The sequence below is a fragment of the Cryptotermes secundus genome, unplaced genomic scaffold (genome assembly GCF_002891405.2).
Source record: "Cryptotermes secundus unplaced genomic scaffold, Csec_1.0 scaffold2387, whole genome shotgun sequence".
NCBI lineage: Eukaryota > Metazoa > Arthropoda > Insecta > Blattodea > Kalotermitidae > Cryptotermes > Cryptotermes secundus.
This window is the reverse complement of record NW_019731616.1, coordinates 232,208-252,094: the sequence shown is the minus strand read 5'-3', so window position 1 is coordinate 252,094 and position 19,887 is coordinate 232,208. Positions and strand designations below refer to the sequence as shown.

Genomic DNA, 19,887 nt, shown 5'->3' with positions numbered 1-19,887 from the left:
ACAATTGCTGGAAGATGTTTCATGATAGTTGTGTTATAGGATATTATTCGGCGCTTCAAGTCTTCCAAGTTCGGGTGTCGTGATCCTGTGAGAACGTCATTTGACTCTTTCCCTGACAAGGTAGCAATTCAGCTGAATGACACACATCCATCTCTAGCTATTCCTGAGCTCATGAGGATCCTCGTTGATGTGGAGGGACTGCCGTGGGAGAAGGTAGGAAACAAATCCTTCTGCGGTCTGTTTGTACCCAAAAAAGTGAAACTTTTCCCGTGTTTAACTAATTAAGCACGATACCATGAAGATGTATGGGGGAGTGAATGTACGGATCCATGTATCCTTGATCTCGGTACTAGTTGGATGTGAGTGGTCAGCTGCTCCCAGCTGCTTAACCCTGGGAGGAAAAGGCTCCAGTACCCATTGGATGGGAGGCTGGTGGGCCCTGGAATAGGTCTGGATGATGTGGAGAGAAGAGAAACTTGCCCTTACCACGACTTGAACTCTGACCCCTGGGCCGTCCAGGCCATAGCCAGTCGCTCTACTGACTACGCTGTTCTGGCTAGTGTTTGTACCTAACCCTCCATATTCTTCTTATGTAACCATTTCAAGTCCTTTTATAATTAACCCATTAGCAGCTCTTTTGTTATTAACCATTTTATATTCCATCTTCATTCCTTTTGTAGCTCCTTTATATTTGTTATAGCACACAGTTAATATTGTTTTGTTTATTATTAATGTAATTTTATTGTAAGGTGCATATTACAGGAAATTTTAATTTCTGGTTGAAAAAATCTTCTAATATAACTCGTGAGAAAATACCAAAACAAGTATCAGATTGTGGCATTCTTGTTTATGACATCACGTTATAGTATGGTAGGTGGATACAGACACTTTAGTGTTTGTTAATTTTGAATCCTGAAGATGGAGGCAGTAGATTCATCAAAATGTTGGTACTCATCTATCAGTCTATGTAGTATCATAACCAGAAAAGACCACAGGAAGATACTGACTACTGTTAAAGCCTCATATCCTACACATTAAGGTAGAAATAGTTGCAGCGTGAAGGTGAGGGTTGAGAGGTGCTGATTTGTTGTGAATATTTTGCCAAAATTCAGTTCAGAAGGTGGATTGGTGGGTGAGAAACCTGGCCATGAAAGGTTGAGTTTAATGGGCTCTTGAAATAGAAAGTGTACCTTCTGTACTTTTATACTTGTTGAGCTGTTTCTAAATGTCATAATTTTTCTCTTCAGTAGTTACTGAGGTGATAACTATAATATTATAATTTACACGTATAATCAGCATTAACCTTTATATTCTCAAAACTGGTAAAATCAATAGTGCAAAGAACAGCAGAAAGACCAGCATTCGTTGGATTTATCTTTGGTATCTAATAGGATAGCACAGGCAGACATTGGCTTCTCACCACAGGGTGTCGGTTCCAGTTATCTTTAATTTAGGCCTGGTCTCTGACTCAGCACTTGGTTGATTACAAAGGAAGGAATTTAGTTATTATTGAAGGGTTTTTGTCTTCCATTTTGTATTGTTGTAAGCAACTGCCTTCAGATGGTAGAGGCAAAATATACTGAGCCAGTGAAAAAAGTAAAGTAAAAAAGTAAAGCTATCCCTGTACCATTCCATGAAGCCCCATAGGGTTGTGAGATGGTGAGGGTCCCACATTATCTAGACAATCGGCTCAAAGATGGTGGTAAGGTTTTCAGCCTTATGCGCCGGCCACGCTTTACTCCCCAGGAAAATTATTTAATTAATTCTTGGTACTCATTTTTCTTAGAGGCTGAGTAAACCCCAGGGCCTAGTGCGGCTGGAAGGATTATGTCATCTGAAAAAAATCTGATCTCATCGGGACTTGAACCCGCGACCTTCCGGCTTGTAGCATAGCCCCTCGTGGTGGTGAAAACAGTACTGCTGCAAAGTTTACTTAATTAACCTTTGTCATAATTTTATAGCATATTGTCACATGATGGAGTGACTGTAGATGGAGTTCGGATTGGTAATCGGGCTTATTGGACTCCTCAACACGCAACTTGTGGCTACACAAATCACTATCACAAACTAGTGTGCTCTGTCATGGTCTTCACTGTACTGCTTGGTAGCGGCTTCCAATGGCATGTTTGGGTTCCCACACTGTCCCCAGCCACAGTTACTGCAAATCTGGACTGACTGCTGGCAGACTCTCTATCGACTTACTCCACTCAGTTTCTACTTGGACTGACTGCTAATGGCAGCTGGTCCTCATTATATATCCTCGTCACACACCACACAGAAAACGCCTCTTCCAGCTTCTCCTCTATTGTTGGGTGCATATCTGTTGCAGCAATCACATGATGGCTGCTGAGCCATTGCCTAGTAACAGGCATGTTTACAAAGCCGTTCCCTAGCAACGGCTGTCTTTGCTGGCTTCACAATTCTCGTTTCAGCAGACATGCCACAGTATCATAAGAATGTATCATGCTGTATGCAATTTCTTTCAGGCTTGGGACATCACAGTGAGGGCGTGTGCTTACACGAACCACACTGTTCTGCCAGAAGCACTAGAGCGGTGGCCCACATCCATGTTGGACAGCATCCTGCCGCGCCATCTGCAGATTATCTACCACATCAACCACCTCCATTTGCAGGTGAAGCAGTGACGAGAGTGATTTAGATTGGCCCTTCAACATGTGAAGCCTTTCCTTCTCTTTTGTTTCTTTAGCCTTCATTCTTGGGCCGCGCCATAGTTCAAGCGGTTAGTAGCTGACTTCCCACCGCGGTGGCCAGGGTTCGATCCCGGGTCTGGTTAAGTGGGATTTGTGGTGGACAAAGTGGCACTGGGGCAGGTTTTCTCCGAGTTCTTCGGTTTCCCCTGCCAATCTTCATTCCACCAAATTCTCCATCATCATAATGACCCAGGGCAGGTACAATAGGCCAATCAGTGGCCACCGTGCTGAATGGACCCAGCTGGACTCCACCCTTATTTCTTTGCTCGTTTTGTATTCCTTGCCATCTACTAGACTCTCAGAACATAGTTATTTTTCACATTTCTAAATTTTAATCCAATAAATGACCAGATGAACGACCAGACAGATTGGAAGGTAAATTGATCCCTGCATTTGATGATGAAATGAAATGTTCATATTTTTGACCTTGGCACAAGATGGAGGTGGGTTGTCAGCTTCACACCCTGGCTGCTTTATCCATGGAGAGAGAGCCCCAGTACCCATTTTATGGGAGGCTGATTGGACCCCCTGGGTCAGTTCAGATGCTGCACAGGTGAGAAATATCTCTTGTCCCCCACAGGAGTTGATGCCCAATTCTTGGATTGTCCAGCCTATGTCACCTGGTCACTGTACTGCCTGAGGTGCCTTGCTTTTTAACAGACATTTGGTGAGATGCTTATACAAAAGGATGGGCAGGTGCATGAAACATATTTCCTGGCAATATCTGTACCACATAATCCACAACAGATCAGCTAACTAAGATTCTGGTACAAGACTGAATATTTAGCGGTGCTGAAAGCAAGTCCGGTTCACGTTCTGTTCCCTAAGATACACTTTAGTACTGTACTCATGTCTCCTTGGTCTTGAAAGTGGGTTTCCATACCAGTGTTCAAAATGCATCTCTTTGTTTCTCATATCTGAGCTTGTATATTCAGCAGATCATAACCTCCTTGCTGTACAACAGTGGTTGACCCATGTAAATTTTGAAGGAGTTTGTTATGTAATATTCTCTATTTCACTATTTCATCTCACTTTTGGGTCCAAATATTTTTGTGTGTTTTAATTTCAGTAACTGACCACATTTCTTGGTCCACCATGGTGAGAGACGACACCAGTTCTACATAATGTATTATGATTTTAACAGGAGGTACAAAAGAAGTTTCCGGATGATTGGGAACGTGTGAAACGGATGTCACTTGTAGAAGAGGAAGGTGAGAAGAGGGTCAACATGGCTCATCTGTGCATTGTTGGTTCACATGCAGTCAATGGGGTTGCCCAAATACACTCAGATATCATTAAAAATGACATGTAAGTACATATGTTGAAGGGAATGTGAACTGTTGTTCCATTGCTTAATTAATTAAGCAGGCGTCATGCCATTAATGCATGGGAGTGGAACTAGAGCTTCACACATTCTTAACCTTGACACTTGCTGGAGGTGTGTCAGCTGTTTTTCTCATGGATGTATTTTATCTAATTATCTTCTCTCTGTTGGTACTATGCCATGTTGTATTAGTATATGTCATAACTAAACTGCTCAGCTTGTGACTGACCAGTTCAATCCAATCAAAAGACGACTTATCTTCAAACATGAACACTTGTAATAAGTGACTGACTGTAACCATAGGTTAACAAACATGATGACCACCTCTGTTATCTAGTGGTCAGAGTTCCTGGCTACAGATCCTGAGGTCCGGGTTCGATTCCCGGCCCTACAAGATTTTGTGAGAAGTAGTGGGGCTGGAACGGGGTCCACTCAGCCTCGTGAGGATAATTGAGGAGCTACTTGAACGGAAAAGTATTGGCTCCGGTCTAGAAAACTGAAATTAACAGCCCTGGTAATTCGTTGTGCTGACAATGCGACGCCCTTTATCCACTGAAGTTGACACTAACTTCGCCAACAAGCAGCGGTCGCTCGGTCGGTATAGTTCACTTGCGGACTAAGGCCATGGAGTTTAGTTTACAAGATACATGATTGCTGGCAGGGGGAGGGGGTAAACCCGGCATCTGTCCCCATCTTCCTCAGATTAAAAAAAAATAAAACTGAAAAAAAGGATGGAAATATACCAAGTACTCATACCAAAGGATTGTGGACGCAATTTGAGGTCCCATCTGTGTTTCAGTATACAGACCCACAGCTCCTGGCAAAGGGATTCTCTCCTCACTTCTATCTGTAGCTCATCTCTGCAGCCCCATCTGCCTTCCCTCCAGTGGGAACTAGGAGCTTCCTGACCACTCACCTCAGCCTAGTACTGAAGTACAGAGTGTGTGGAGCTTTACCTTTACATTCCCAATACACTCCTGCACAAACTGCTCAAGATAGACCATACAGTTTAGAGTTAGTTATATCTGGATAGACAGAGAGATGGACACAGAACTGTCTACTGTATGACGTGTGTTGGTTGCAGTTTCCGTGATTTCTATGAACTGTCGCCAGAGAAGTTTCAGAACAAGACAAATGGTATTACTCCCAGACGGTGGCTGTTGCTTTGCAATCCGTCCTTGGCCGATCTCATCGCAGAGGTAATCTGAGTTTTCTGATCTCATGCTGAATGTTGCGAACACAGAACATTTGAACCATCTGCTTTAAGATTTCATGAAAGAAATGTGAGGGAATGTTGACAGCATTTCAGAGGGACCTGCTCCCTTATTCTTAAAAAAAAAAAAATCTTCTACTCTGAAAATGGAGGCAGAATTTCCCTCAGAAGCACTTGTAACTATGTACCAGATCATGCTGCATCACATCGCAGAAGAGCATAATCTTACACTGTTGTTGCAAGTTTAGCATGCTCCTTACTTCTTGCTCATTGCTTGCTTCATGTATCTTTGATTCTGAAGATAGAGGCAGGATGTGCTTCAGAAATGTAGGTGAACCTCTACTGGACCATATGGCATTACAAACCAAAATACAGTGCTCTTCTTACTGGTCTTGACCCCAGACATGGGTCTATTGTTAGGAAAGTAATAATGACACTACATATCATAGGTATAAAAATGGAATGTTCCTCTTAGATTTGTGTGTTTCTTACCACACAGCAAAGAGAAAACATTTGAAGATACTCTAGTACTTATTCTATGCTCTTACCAATATGTACAGTAATCATGGTGATATATGAGAAAAGTGATAGAATTTCTGTATGCGATTTGACTCCTCATTTTTAAAAATTAAACATGTAAACTTAATTCCTTATTTGAAGTGTTTTTTCTGTTTCTGAGTGTCAGGTGATACTTTTCCATTCATTTATTTCATTTCCATAGATCTATACAGAAAACAAGTTCCATGAGATGTGGAAATAGTCAAGTTTGAATCTTAACATAGATACAATAAAAAACATAGAAAACAAGTTATAGAAATAAATTCAAGAATACATAAATTAATATAATTACATTTCAAAATAACAATTAGTATATAGTAAGCAATCATATTTCTGCCAAGACCCTTTATATATATTGTTATGTTAATTGTAATAATAAGTGAACAATTAATAATTACTTTAGCAAAATAAAATCATCTATTAAAAAATTCATCAAGTGTGTAGAAGGAATTATTACTCAAAAAGTCCTTCAATTTGACTTTAAATTGATTACTGACAAGAACACAGCCATATTCTGATTAAGGAGCAATGACTTCTGTTTTGGATCATGAATTATTTTTCCTTGCATGTCAGATGTTAGCCATACAGAAGAGCATTTCAGATAGAAATTGTAGAACTTTTGAGATATGTGTTTTATGTTATGTACCAGTTGTCTGCACAATGATGTTATATTTTAGCATCCCGTTACATTGAGACATTATCATTATTATAAATGTTAATGGAATTTATATTAATGCCAATAAAAGTATATAAACTAATTATTATTTGCAGAAAATTGGAGAGGAGTGGATAGTGCATTTGGAACAGCTGCAGCAGTTGAAACAATTTGCAAAGGATACAAACTTTCAGAGGGCTGTCCAGAAGGTAAAACAGGAGAACAAACTGAAGCTGGCACAATTGCTGCAGAAGGAATATGGTGTGAAGGTGAACCCAGCCTCCATGTTTGACATACAGGTGAATACAACAATGACATATCTTACATTATTGGAAAAGAGGTTCATTGTCAGTATTGCTCTTGTTCTACATAACATAATACAACTCTTCCCCCAGACAACGATACTGAAACTCCTGTGGAATAAGGAGGATAGGTTCTCACAATTTTGTGATAACATTAAATATGTGACAAAGTGTAACCTAACCTAACCTAACCTAAACTAATCCAACCTAACTTAACTTAACCTAACCTAAATTTGAAAAGTATTGACCCAATTAGTGGATTTTCACAAACCTTTGTACAAATATACTTTGTATAAAACATCCTTCAGGATGTGTCATCATTATCAGCAGCAGGATCAACACTATTTACAAATATGTTATTATTTCGTGAAGGTCGTTATAAAATTGTGCAACCTAGAAATGATCATCCCTAAGAGCACCATATGGAAGACTTATTGAACATACAAGACTTTTTTTCCATTAAGATCACTTACTCATGGTATGATGTACCATCAAAGTTATTTTTGGCCGAGTATAGTGTGCCCTTAGAGGCAATCTCACTTTTATGAGTATATTTATAGTTTCCTGACAATAGTATATTGACATGGCAGTCATTCAGTCTTATGAGGTGGAAACAACGCTGGTGCTAGCATTCATTATAAAGTTCTGTGTTGTGAAAAACTTTTAAAATATTATAACAATATAAAGGTTATTTTTTAAATGCAAAGCAGCAACAAGGGTGCTGTATTTACAGCATTGTAAAATTAACCAAAAATTAAGACAGTATTTTCTTTTGCTTCATCCATGCCATTCAGTTCATTAAGGTGCTTGAACATATACATCAGTCTCAGAAGTTTTAAATGGGCTCTTGTAAATATGTATGCATGTGCTCACAGGATGAACTCAGTAATATGTTTTTCTTTTGTAAATACAGGTTAAACGAATTCATGAGTACAAACGCCAGCTACTAAACTGTTTGCACATCATCACACTGTACAACCGTATCAAGCGAAACCCTTCTGCCAACTTCACCCCTCGTACAGTGATGATCGGAGGAAAGGTATGAATATGGTTCATGTGGATTGTTAATTGTTATACGTTAGTGACTAGACAAAGTTTGGATTGGTAAATGGATTTGTTCCACTTTTATAACTTGTGACTTCAAAGAATTATAATGCTATCACTAATCTACACACTTAACAAATCACTACAGCACACACTAAGCCTCAGTTTGTTATAGTCTTCACTGGTCATTGCTTGGTTATGGTTCCCAACAATGGATATTCTTCTGCTCTTTTGCCTACATCGTTGCTGGCTGGCTGCCGTCCCACAACTAACCCTCTGGTCCAGCTGCCTACTACTCAAGTCAAAGTCAAAGTCCCGTTGTAACTGACAGTCAGCCAGTCAGTAAATCTTGGTGTTGAGCCCCATCTGGGGCTCATGATCATACTATATTTATTACTGTTTGACAGTTATGGTCTTCTTTTGTGCGGCACCCTCTCTGACGAGAGGATGGGTCTGTCTTTTGTATATGCTGCTGGTCCTTGCCAGCACAGTCTGTCTCAGGTCTGAGTCCCTTGGGACTTGCAACCATATTTTACTGTCTCAGATTTGAGGCTTCCCTTTTTTCTCCTCCTACAACTTGCAGGGTCACAGTGGAGGTATTCAACCCTGCCTCCACAAGGGTTTGTCTGCTATTCAAAGTCAAAGTCATATTGCGACTGACGGTCAGTCAGTCTGCCTATCTTGGTGTCGAGCCCCAGCTTGAGCTCATGACCAGATTTTTTTTTTCTTATATGAAAGTTACTCTTGTCTACTATTGGTTGCTGGGTCTCATTATATAGCCTCAGCATGGACCGCATAGAAAACACCGTTTCCAACAATATCTTTGATTCTTCCATGGGTATCTGTTGTCACAGAAACGTGTTTACCTAGTCACTGCCCCACAACAGATCATACGATCATTTCACATTATAATGCAGACAAACCTATTTTACGAGCTTTCTTCTCCTCCAACTGATTATACACAACAAGCTGTCACTCTGCAATCAGACAAACTGTGTGGAACTGTTTTGTGTTAAAATTGATGATACACGACTAACTTCCACCTCTAAATTAATATTATATAGTGAATTTAAATATGCATGAAGGCTCAAAACCTTTAGTGGGTTTATTTGTTTCACAGACCTGCTTGTCATTTTTTAGGCTGCTCCTGGATACTACACGGCAAAGAAGATCATCAAACTCATCTGTTCTGTTGGGAATGTGGTGAATAATGATCCAATTGTTGGAGACAAGCTTAAAGTTATCTTCTTGGAGAATTACCGCGTCACTCTAGCGGAAAAGATCATGCCAGCGGCAGACCTCAGTGAGCAGATATCTACAGCTGGGACAGAGGCTTCTGGTACTGGCAACATGAAATTTATGGTACGTTTTGAGGTTATTTTTTCTTTTTATTTCTGTCCTTATTGATGGGTTCTGTTGTTAGAAATCTGCTACTTGACATATATCTTCTCTTCATTCACTTGTTTATTTGCTCATTTAAGGTTATGCTAGAAAGATGTTCCAATCTCATAATACGTCAAAAATATTTCCTTCCTTTCAGTCCACATTTCACTTAGCTTTTTGGTGCCCTTTTATTTGTCAATTCTAAATACTGTACCCATTATTATGAAGAATTTACAGTGAACCCTCACTAATCCTGATTAATTGGGGCAGAGGTGGTCTGAATTAAGCAATAATCCAGATTGGTGAAACAAAAGGTAGCACTAAAAGACCAAAAGACTTCATACACAAATAAATGGAAAATTTAATGATATTAAGTAGTGCTGATGAAAAAAAATCACTGTAGGACCCTTATATAGAAAGTATAAAAAGTTTTTTTACCTGTATGGATATATGGAAAATAAAGGAAATGAATGAATGAACGATACATTTATTCAGCAATAGAAAACTCAGAAGTTGTACTTGTTTTTGGATATGGTAATGCAGGCTTGAAGAAACTATCAAGTTTTATCTGAACAGACAAGTGATTCATCTGCCTTCCTAAATGCCATGTGTCTTTTAAAGTATGCACTCAACTGTGAACAGCATTTTTCAGGTTTCATATTTTGATACAGATTATTCGATATCCAGATTAACTAACCAAATTAGCGAGGGTTTACTGTATTATATTTTTCATCTGATATATATCTAACTCTGCTAAGCTGGCCCCGTTATTCATTTTACCCATTCTTCTGAGTCTTTTACCAACATATGAAGGTTAATTTGAGCTCGCTGTATGTTGTTATTATATTTCTTCTTAGTATCTCAGTCTCACAGACAAATGTTAAGATTGTCTTTACATTCTTTTGTAAAAGAGGGGTTATGATGCCGAGATGGAATCGTAAAGGCTGTTCTTATGCACGTTCTACCCTGAAGCTGGAATCACCAAGTTCCTCCAAAATATTGTTAACTTTCTACAGGTCTGCTTGGTGTCATGCTTCAAAAGATGGTAGTCTTGATGTCTCGCTGTCTTTTAAATCACAATTGCATGGATTTGAGTCTGATATTGGAGTGATATTGAACTTAGAGAATCTGTTATGTGTTTGTTTCTATAGAATTATAGAATATAGGAATATAGCCGCTATCTCCTTGAAATATCTCCTCAGTTATCCTCACAAGACTGAGTGGACCCCATTCCAGACACACTACTTCTCAGAAAATATGGTAGCACCAGGAATCGAGCCCAGACCATTGCTTTATCACTGTGTTCAAAACCCATTATTCTCTTTCTAAAAGGAAATTCATGGAGAAATTGTTGATTTGTCAGGAAGATGGGTTTGTCATCAAGGTCTGTGTTCCATAATATTGCCTTCAGTTGAATGGAGCCCTGACAATTGGTACTCTTGATGGAGCCAACGTGGAAATGGCCGAGGAGATGGGTCAAGACAACATCTTTATCTTTGGGATGACGGTGGATGAAGTGGAGAAGCTGAAACACCATGGATACAATGCGTATGATTACTACAACAGCAATCCAGACATCAAGCAGTGTGTGGACCAGATTCAGAATGGCTTCTTCAGTCCTGCCAACCCAGATGAATTCAGGGATGTGGCTGACATCCTGCTCAAGTATGACAGGTTCTTCTTGCTTGCAGACTTTGATGCATACATCAAGTGCCAAGACAGAGTGGGCGAAATCTATCAGGTGTGTCTCATTTATCAATTTCATTAAATTTTTTTCCTCTTAGCAACATCAAATACACTGTCTGGTTTTGAGTTACAAAAAAATGGTGTTCCAGAAGCTGGCTCTGCTTCAGTAATCAGACAAAAGTACAATAAGTTTTATCCAGTTTTTAGAGATTAGAGTCATATTGATATCCTTGGTGTATCTATGTTTTTAAGTGGCTAAACCATTGTAATTGTTTCTCATGCAGGTCTACCTGGAAATGTCTGAATTCCAACTTCTGCAGACATTTCATTTCTGTAAGATTTGAGACTTTCACGGCGGTGACTATGAAGAAAGCAGTCTTCTGGGATTTGGCACCGTGTATATGTGGTGTTAATTGACCGTGTCTCACGGTGTTGTCGCTTGCAGATTTACTTATACTTCTTCAACCCTGAAGATGGGGGCGATACGTTCCTCCGAAACGTCGGTTAACACCACATATACACGGTGCCAAATCCCANTTGTTGTTGTTGTTGTTGTTGTTGTTGTTGTTGTTGTTGTTGGTCATTGCTTTGAAATTTTTGTGTTTCATAATATTCTGTTTATATTTGGTAATTTGGTAAAATTTAGAAGTTTTTCTTGCTTTTTTTTTTATCTCTCAATAGTTTTCCTTTCTGACTTTATTTCATTTCCCAAATAAATAAATCTGTTCACCTCATTAAACATTATGTTTTTAATATTTTTTTCTGATGTCCCCATTGCTTGAAATCATCATAGTCATTGTCTTGTCCATATTCCTTCCCCTCCTTCCACCCCTAATCCACTTAATGTTCTCATTCTTGACTTCTGTATTCTTCTCTAACTGTTTTGGTAGTATTATCTATTAACTTCAATTATTATGCATCCATGTGTCATACTCTAAGTCCAACAAACAAAATTTGTGCTGAATGTTTGCAGGACCAGTCCAAGTGGGTTGAAATGGCAATCCATAATATTGCCTCATCTGGAAAGTTCTCCAGCGATCGAACTATTGCAGAATATGCAAGGAAGATATGGGGTGTGGAGCCTACCTGGGAGAAATTGCCAGCACCACATGAACCTCGCGATGAAGAGCCGGTTGCTAAGTAATGTATTTAATTTTCTGTCCTAGACAACAGGCTGCTAACCTTGTCACTATAGGCCTATAGTTTAGTCTGCAGGCATGTGAAAACATTTCCCTGTGTTTAGTCAAGTACAGTTTGAAGAAATGAAGTGAGATTTGTAACTGGACACAAGTATGCTCATGTATATTGTTGGTGATCCAAACCATCCTATGTTGATGAGTCACCACAGGCAGTGTGACATGATTTTACTCCTTGGCTCCACAATCATCTCTTACTCGTTCATTATTTACTTGCCTATTGTTTTTAGTGCCTTCCAAACACAACATTTTTCACCTTTGCTGTTTTGCAATTTTCTGAATGAATGGATCCAGTCAATTCTTGTTCTTTCCATTTAATCCCAATTGGAGCTGATTTTTTCACATTTAAAATATCCTTAATCACATTTTCGATTTTTCCACCATGAAATCTTTTCCTTTCCCATTTAAATGCAAACCATGATTTGTATATAGTTCCCAACAGTTTTCTGCTTCAGGCACTCAGTATATTTCATCAGCTTTCTATTGAAAGTTTTTACTGCACTGTTTACACAGGATCTCTCCTGGAGGTCATATCTATAAGGAACGTTTATTACAGCCAAATTTGTGTGATTCTGTCTAGTTACAAAGTCTTTCATTTGCCGGAGACCATTCTCACCTTCGTTTTCATGACATCGCGAGTCCCTCCCCACACAATGCACGCATCTTTTTGTAGCAATTGTAGCAATTATTCATGCCAAATAAAATGAATGAATGGATCCTGCAAGAACCATATAGTGTCTTATACAACAGATCTCCATTCTTCTCTGTTATTTGCTGTTTCAATTCTTGTAAATCATTCTGTATTTCTTCCTTATAATCTTTCCTTAGTTATTTCCCAGAATTATTTATCTGGCATTAGTTGTTGGGTTTCTGAACACATATTGCTTTCTGAGGTCAGTTTGCTAGCCTCAGGACCAACCCTAAGCCTGTGGAGGACCAATGGCTCCTATTTGTTAAGTGTGGGTGACCTTACCAGGCACTTATTCCTCCATGAGCAATGTTCTGAAGGTCATCAGAGAACACAAACATCCTCATTACAATAAAATAATAACATGGGGAGGGACAGAACATTTGAGTGGCCCTACCAGAATCTTGTTCCTCCATTGACATAGCTGTCCAGGTGATCAGGGCATGGAAACCTCCCCACCATGCTAAGGCAGTAGCTCAGGAAGAGGGAAACTAGTGTCTTCAACTGTTTAATATGTAAATTAGGTTGAAAATGAAAGCACGTGCTTAACCTCTTCGTTGTTATGACAGAACAGATGTGGACTTTGTATTGTGACAGAAATAAGCTGTTTGCTTGTCAGGATTCTTTTGATTATCACGGCAACTTAGAAAGATGAAAGGGAAACAGCATTATAGTGTAAGCACATGCTCAGTTTAACCTCTCACGTTGGCATCTAAGTAGCTGTCTGTTCTGTGTGGAATGGCAATTTAACTTGTCTTATGTGCATGTCACACGATTGTTCCAGTTCGTGCAGTGGTTCAGCAGGCTTAGCAACACATTTTTCAAATGTAAACCTTAATACTAAGTTTAAATCTGGCTCCCATCATGATAGTAATGGGTGAATTAAATTTGGCTGATAAAGGTTAAATTTTCTGTGATGCTATTTTTCTAACATTTGTTTACATTTGCCAGAGGCAGTTATTTGAAAGCTTGGAGATTAGCATTTTAATGCCCATAAAAGCTGATTTATTTGAACTTGATCACTAGTATACCTTGAAGTTCCCTAGAATGGATGTCATTTTGCTTCATAAGGCAGACTTTTTATTCCAGCATGAGGTTTAACATTGAAAGGTTAACCCATCCTGTGTTTACATTATGTAAACAATTTAAACACACAGTATTTTCTTGTAAGTCAAAATATTGGCAATGTTGGCAGCTTTCAGTATTTGTTGGCATCTGTTACTAGAAATCTGGACATCTTTCAAGACATATTTAATATAGGGATAATTCTTTTGTTACAACTGTTACAGTTTGAGTGAATTCTGGAGTGTCTAGTGCTCCAAGGCACTTAGAAAGCCTGGAAGGTACATCTGACTTAACCACCTCAGTGAGGATTCTCTTCTTCCTCAATATTTCTAATAGCGAAACGAACAGTCTCCAGGACTGTTCATATGTGTTCCATGTCCCAGTTGGAAACTGTAACAGTTCAGTTAATGCTATGGCAAATAATCAGGCCATGTTTGTTCATATTATTAATATTTTCAGTTATATATTAAAGCCATTTTTTTCAGCAAATATTTCACATATCCTCCAACCCCACCATAATTATCCTTTGATATCTATATACATAACAATGCTTACATAGTTTACTTCTGTCAGTTTACAAATTCATCAGATCTGTTCATAACCTCATTTTTCCAACATTTTAGAAATAAAATAGTGCCACAGAAGTTCACTGGCATTTGTAAGTTAACCTTTTGTGTCTGGCTCAGTTTGTCACTGGAATCTCACTGTAGAAGACCGGTATCAGTCCTAGAGTAGTCCATGTGGGATTTATTTTGGCCACAGAATAGCACGGGCAAGTACTTCAGTTCTCCCTTGACCATTACCATTCTGTGTTCTTCATTTCTTCATACTCACCTAATATCAGGAACTGGTTCAATGGGCCCACTTGAGGGTGTAGTAGCAAGGGAGGGAGTCTCACTATGTTTGTGTAACTACTTTTTGTATGCACATTTGATATCTGTCTAATGAATAAAGCAATAATTTTGTTGGATTTAATACAGTTATGAATATTTGGATTCCCAGTAGTGCCTGTTATAATTTTTAAAATAGCATAAAAACAATGCATATTTGGATCATTTGATCTGGGATAGAAAATGTAAGAATTTGTAGTGTTCTGAGATACGGAATACAAAAAAGTCATGGTGATAGTAGATCTTTATTGATATTTAATTGAGGGCAGAGACAGGTTTCGTATTTATGACTTTCAACCAAGTGATCTTAATGAAAACCATGGAATATGTAGGAATCACACATGCAACACAACGTTTCATTGAACAAAGTGGTGATATGTTTGACAGAAAGACTGATATGCTGGTATTCACATATTTAGACAATTATGAAGCTGTTGATGTTATTAGGTTGCAGTTGTCTAGGTGTGATAAAGGTGTTCCTGTCACATTGTTATGACATAAATGAATATTGTAATATTACTCTTTTTTTTTTGTGTGATCTTTATTTTATTTGAAAACACAATAAAGTTGGAGAGGAAACAGTTATTGCAGTCTCAAGCTGATATGAATGTGGGTGATTTGATATTCTCATGGCAACGAATATCAAGACAGGCCAGTGCAAGCCAGAGTGGCACACCAGGTGATGAGAAATTCTCAGCACCCTCCCCTCAGTTCAAAAAAGTGTTTGTCAGAATTAGTAACATGAAATTTCCACTGTGATGAAAACCTTGATTGGTGTTGGCCATAATTTGTGAAATAGTGTTACTTACATTGCTACATGTCATGTTTCAGTTACTGCCATCAATGGCCATAGCATGGATAAAGGTTCAGCAGAAATTAATTTTCATTTAATAAATACAAGGAAAGAAAAAATGTTGTACCATCAAAGGTGGCTGCTTGATTTGCCTGTGATGTCACAGCAGCCCTGATTAAGATTAGTGCCCCTTGGAACACGACACAGTATAGTCCAGTACAAAAATATAATACTCAGAATTACCGGGTTCTTGGACTTTGTCCAGTGCCCAGTAGTCTGAAAACTACAGAACACAACGTTTCAGAAACTGGTGTACAAATGTAGCCAAAATGAAAGGAAAGTTACTTTTAAAGAGCACCATATTTATTATACACATATAACAAGTGATTATAATCTTACATATTTTTATAATACAAGTAAAATACAAACAAAAAACAATGTAAGATTTGAGATTTTCAGGGCACTGACTATGAAGATTGCCACCTTCTGGGATGTGGCACTGTGCAGGTCACAAGACGGCATTCTTAAAAAAAATGTTTTTTAGATGACAAAATATATACATACAAAATAGTGAATTAAGTAAGTACCTAGAGTAGAGCGGCCTCCGTAGTCTAGGGGTAACGTTCCCACCTCATGACTCAAGGTACGCAGGTTCAAACCCGGCGGAGGTCACGGAATTTTTAAGGGCGGAAAAATTCAGGGAACAAGTCCTCTGGGAGGGACTTTAAGCTGTGGGTCCCATGTCATAGATTTACGGCACATAAAAGATCATGTCTCTAGGAGACCTCTGAGCAAAATTAGGCAACAAGTTTCCCACCCAAGTAGTTTCCTATGCCTCTGGTAGATGGGGGAAATATCAGGTACCGAGGGCTGACCTCGTTGGCTGAACGGGACTGATAGCATGCACCAGTACCGGTAGGATATGGCGACAGTATAAATTAAACGGGGATGCACAATGGACCAATAACTGGTCTAAGTGTATGGGCAAACCCACCCCCTCTAATAATAATAATAATAAGTGCCTGGAGTATCCGATACCATATTTAAAAAGGCCATAGGGAAGAAATGGCACAATTGGAAGATCCCTGTAACATGGAATTGCTGAGCACCCTAAAATAAAATTGAAGCACTGGTGTTGTCTAGTTCTGCATTCCGAAGCCAACAGACATTGTAATTCCTCTGACAAGATGATGCACTTTTATTACTGTTTATTTCATGTCTTTGGATCTTGTTTTAGGAATTACAACATTAATAATGGTTTTCATAACAGTGTCTGTGAACTCCATGTTATTGTGACAAAATTCTGAAAAACTGGAGCTGTTTTTGAGTGGGGTGGAGATGGAATTGCTCATCACCTGAAGTGGCATCCATATTTCTGTCCATGTAATATCCAATTGATTATTTGTTCATCATCCTCACATACAACACTATATAGGTGTCATTATACAGGTTATAAATAAATATATGGCATTACATCCACATCCAGAAAGACCATTCATTGTCTTATTACTTATCACTATAACCTCAAATCTTATACACCATCAGACAAATTTTGTGAATTATTATAAAATGTTGTACCTTCATTATTATTGTCTTAACAACAACTTTTAAACAATTTCTAGCTTTCAGCTTGAAATATCATAAACTGCTATATATTGGTCACTTTCATGATGTGTTCATCGTGTCTTCTTCATTCATCTCGTGTTCTATTTAAACCACTTTAAACACACTGACTTCTTGTCTTGAGAATCACTAAAAATTATCTCCTTAACATAGCCTGAAAATTCATTGTTTAATATTAATGTCTTCAGTTTATATTGAGCCAACATTATTTACACAGATTTTTATTTTCAAAGATCACCAGTATGGGAGCTTGTGTAATTTCAATTTCAGAAAACTAAAATTTTCATGAATGACATTGTCTATTTTTTTTCTTTTCTACAAGGTAGTGACTGCTTACGGGTCCTATAACAAAAGATATCATCATCATCATCTTCGTCTTCATGTTCCATTACCTTTTCTTCATTTTCAGGATGTTCTGATGAAGTTGAACTGTCCTTTTGTGTTTCTGTTCTGCTACTCTTCATGAACTTAGATTCCATATGAATTTTATGTATGTCACCAGATTTATTACAACTACCAATTTTCTCCATTATATCCCCAGAGAACTGCCGTCTATTAGAATCTGTTAATATATCTTCAATATCTGCAGAGCTTATATCACTGCTAGAGTCTTTATCTGCTCTATTTTCATTTCTAAAGGTTACTGAATTAAATAAGCATGTGTCAGATTCTCTAGACATATTAGTATTCCTATTTGACAGGTCTTGCGATGAATTGTTTTTGTTGGCTTTATTTGATTTGAGAGAAGTATGATTTTCATTACCACAGATACTACTCACTCTTCCCCTTTCTTTTCCATATAATGACGATCTTCTAGGTGTTTTATAAAAAATATCATCATCATCAGCCATATCTTCTTCATTTTCAGTGTGCTCAGATCCAACTGAAGAAACCTTTCTTGTTTCTGTTCGACTACTCTCCATTAACTTAGAGTCCATCTTCATTTTATGCATGTTATCATCAGATTTATGACTACTGTGGTTTTTTTCAATTATATCTCCAGAGGACTGCTGTCTATGAGAATCTGTTAATAAATCAATTTCTGCAGACTTTTCATCACTGCTATTATCTTTATCTACTACATTTTCATTTTTCCAGACCACTGATTTAAGTGAATGCTTAAGAGAGTTTCTAAAGACATTTCTAGTCAACGTGCTTTGTGATGAACTGTTTCTAACACTTTTATGCCCGTTATTTCTGCTTGATTTTAGTGAAGTACAGTTTTCATTACAACTATTATCTGTTTTTTCTTTTTCCTTTTTGTAGAGCAATGAACGTTTAGGGGTTGTATAAAAAATATCATCATTGTCATCAACATCGTCATAATATTCATGATGTTTTGACATTCCTGTCATTTCACTTTCGTTCTTTGAAGGGTAACCAACATCACTAACAATCACTGTTTTATCAGTTTCATCGTACTCCGAAGCAATTAAATTGTATGTTTCTGTCCCTCTTTCTCTTCTCTTTAACACATTTTCCTTTTCTGGGCTTTTGCCATCATCTGTTACATGACTTTCATTTTGATCATACTTTGATCCATCAGAATTGATGCACATTTTCATCCTGTTTTTCCTTCTAGATGGAACATTTTCCTTTTTAGGGTTTTCAGCATCACCTGATACATCTTTGGTTTCATTATGGTTACATCCAACTGCAGCACTGTTTAATGCTTTCATACGTCTTTTCAATCTGCTTGAAACATTTTCCATGTTTAGGAGTTTACCATCATCTGATGTATTACCTTTATTTTTGTCATGGTCTGAAGCAATTAAATGGTATGATGTATATGATCTTCTTTTCCACCTGTGTAATATTTTTCTATTTTGAGGGACTTCACTATCATCTGATATGTCATATCCATTTTCTTCATATTTAAATCTGACTAAATTGTTCAATGCTGTTGCCCTTCTTTTTGATTTGGTTAAAACATTTTCCTGTTTTGGACTTTTACTGTCATTACTCACATGACCATTTTCATTGTGCTTTGATTTAACTGAACTGTTTGAGGATCTTGTCTCTCGTTTCCTTCTGATCAACATACATTTTTTTTGTGTATTTTCATCACACCCTGCTGCATTGCTTTCAGTTCTTTCATGCTCCAATCCAATTACAGAATGTGATGTTTCTGTTTCTCTATGATCACTGCTGTCACTGAACACTTTCCTGTCATCTGTGCAATGCTTAGATGCAACTGAATGTCCTGACAGCTTCTCACTTGTATTTCTGGCAGACTTGTTTTGGGAGTCTGAATAAATTGTCTTTTTATTTATTTCTTTTTCACAGAGCAATGGTGAGTTTCGCGGGCGTCTATAATAAAATATATCGTCATCGTCTGTTGTTTCACCATCATCATCATGCCCGGATACAACTGCAGGGTTTGATGTTTCTCTGTCTCTTTTACTACCCATCTCCAAATCATGACTTTCATTATCTAAATTACAATGACTGTGTTTAATCTTCTTTGTTCCAAATTGCAGTGATGTAACTAAATGTCCTGTGGATTTTGTGCTACTGTTATTTCTGCTAGACACAGTCTGGGATCCAGAATTGCCTATTTTACTACAACTGGTATTTATATTGTCCTCTTCTTTTTCAGACTGCAATGATGTACATCTGAAGACATTCTTAGCTCCGTTCTCATTTTTTGTGCTGCTTGTGTCTTCCTGTTCATCAGTTGACAGTTTTGGCATGTCTTTTTTGCTTACATTTATGGGTAATACGTTTCTATCTCCAGATTCTAAATGTCCATAGTA

The 19,887-nt window shown here is 38.0% G+C and overlaps 1 protein-coding gene across 1 annotated transcript in view; it reads left to right on the top strand.

Moving 5' to 3' along the window:
* LOC111867330 (glycogen phosphorylase) overlaps positions 1-19,887 on the top strand; it is a 127,288-nt gene that overhangs the window by 102,047 nt on the left and 5,354 nt on the right. Inside the window, exons 13-21 of the mRNA XM_033752642.1 lie at positions 40-213; positions 2,487-2,633; positions 3,856-4,019; positions 5,120-5,234; positions 6,578-6,760; positions 7,677-7,802; positions 8,948-9,169; positions 10,602-10,931; positions 11,850-12,016. Coding sequence (XP_033608533.1) covers positions 40-213; positions 2,487-2,633; positions 3,856-4,019; positions 5,120-5,234; positions 6,578-6,760; positions 7,677-7,802; positions 8,948-9,169; positions 10,602-10,931; positions 11,850-12,016 — 1,628 coding nt within the window. The remainder of the gene's footprint in view (positions 1-39; positions 214-2,486; positions 2,634-3,855; positions 4,020-5,119; positions 5,235-6,577; positions 6,761-7,676; positions 7,803-8,947; positions 9,170-10,601; positions 10,932-11,849; positions 12,017-19,887) is intronic.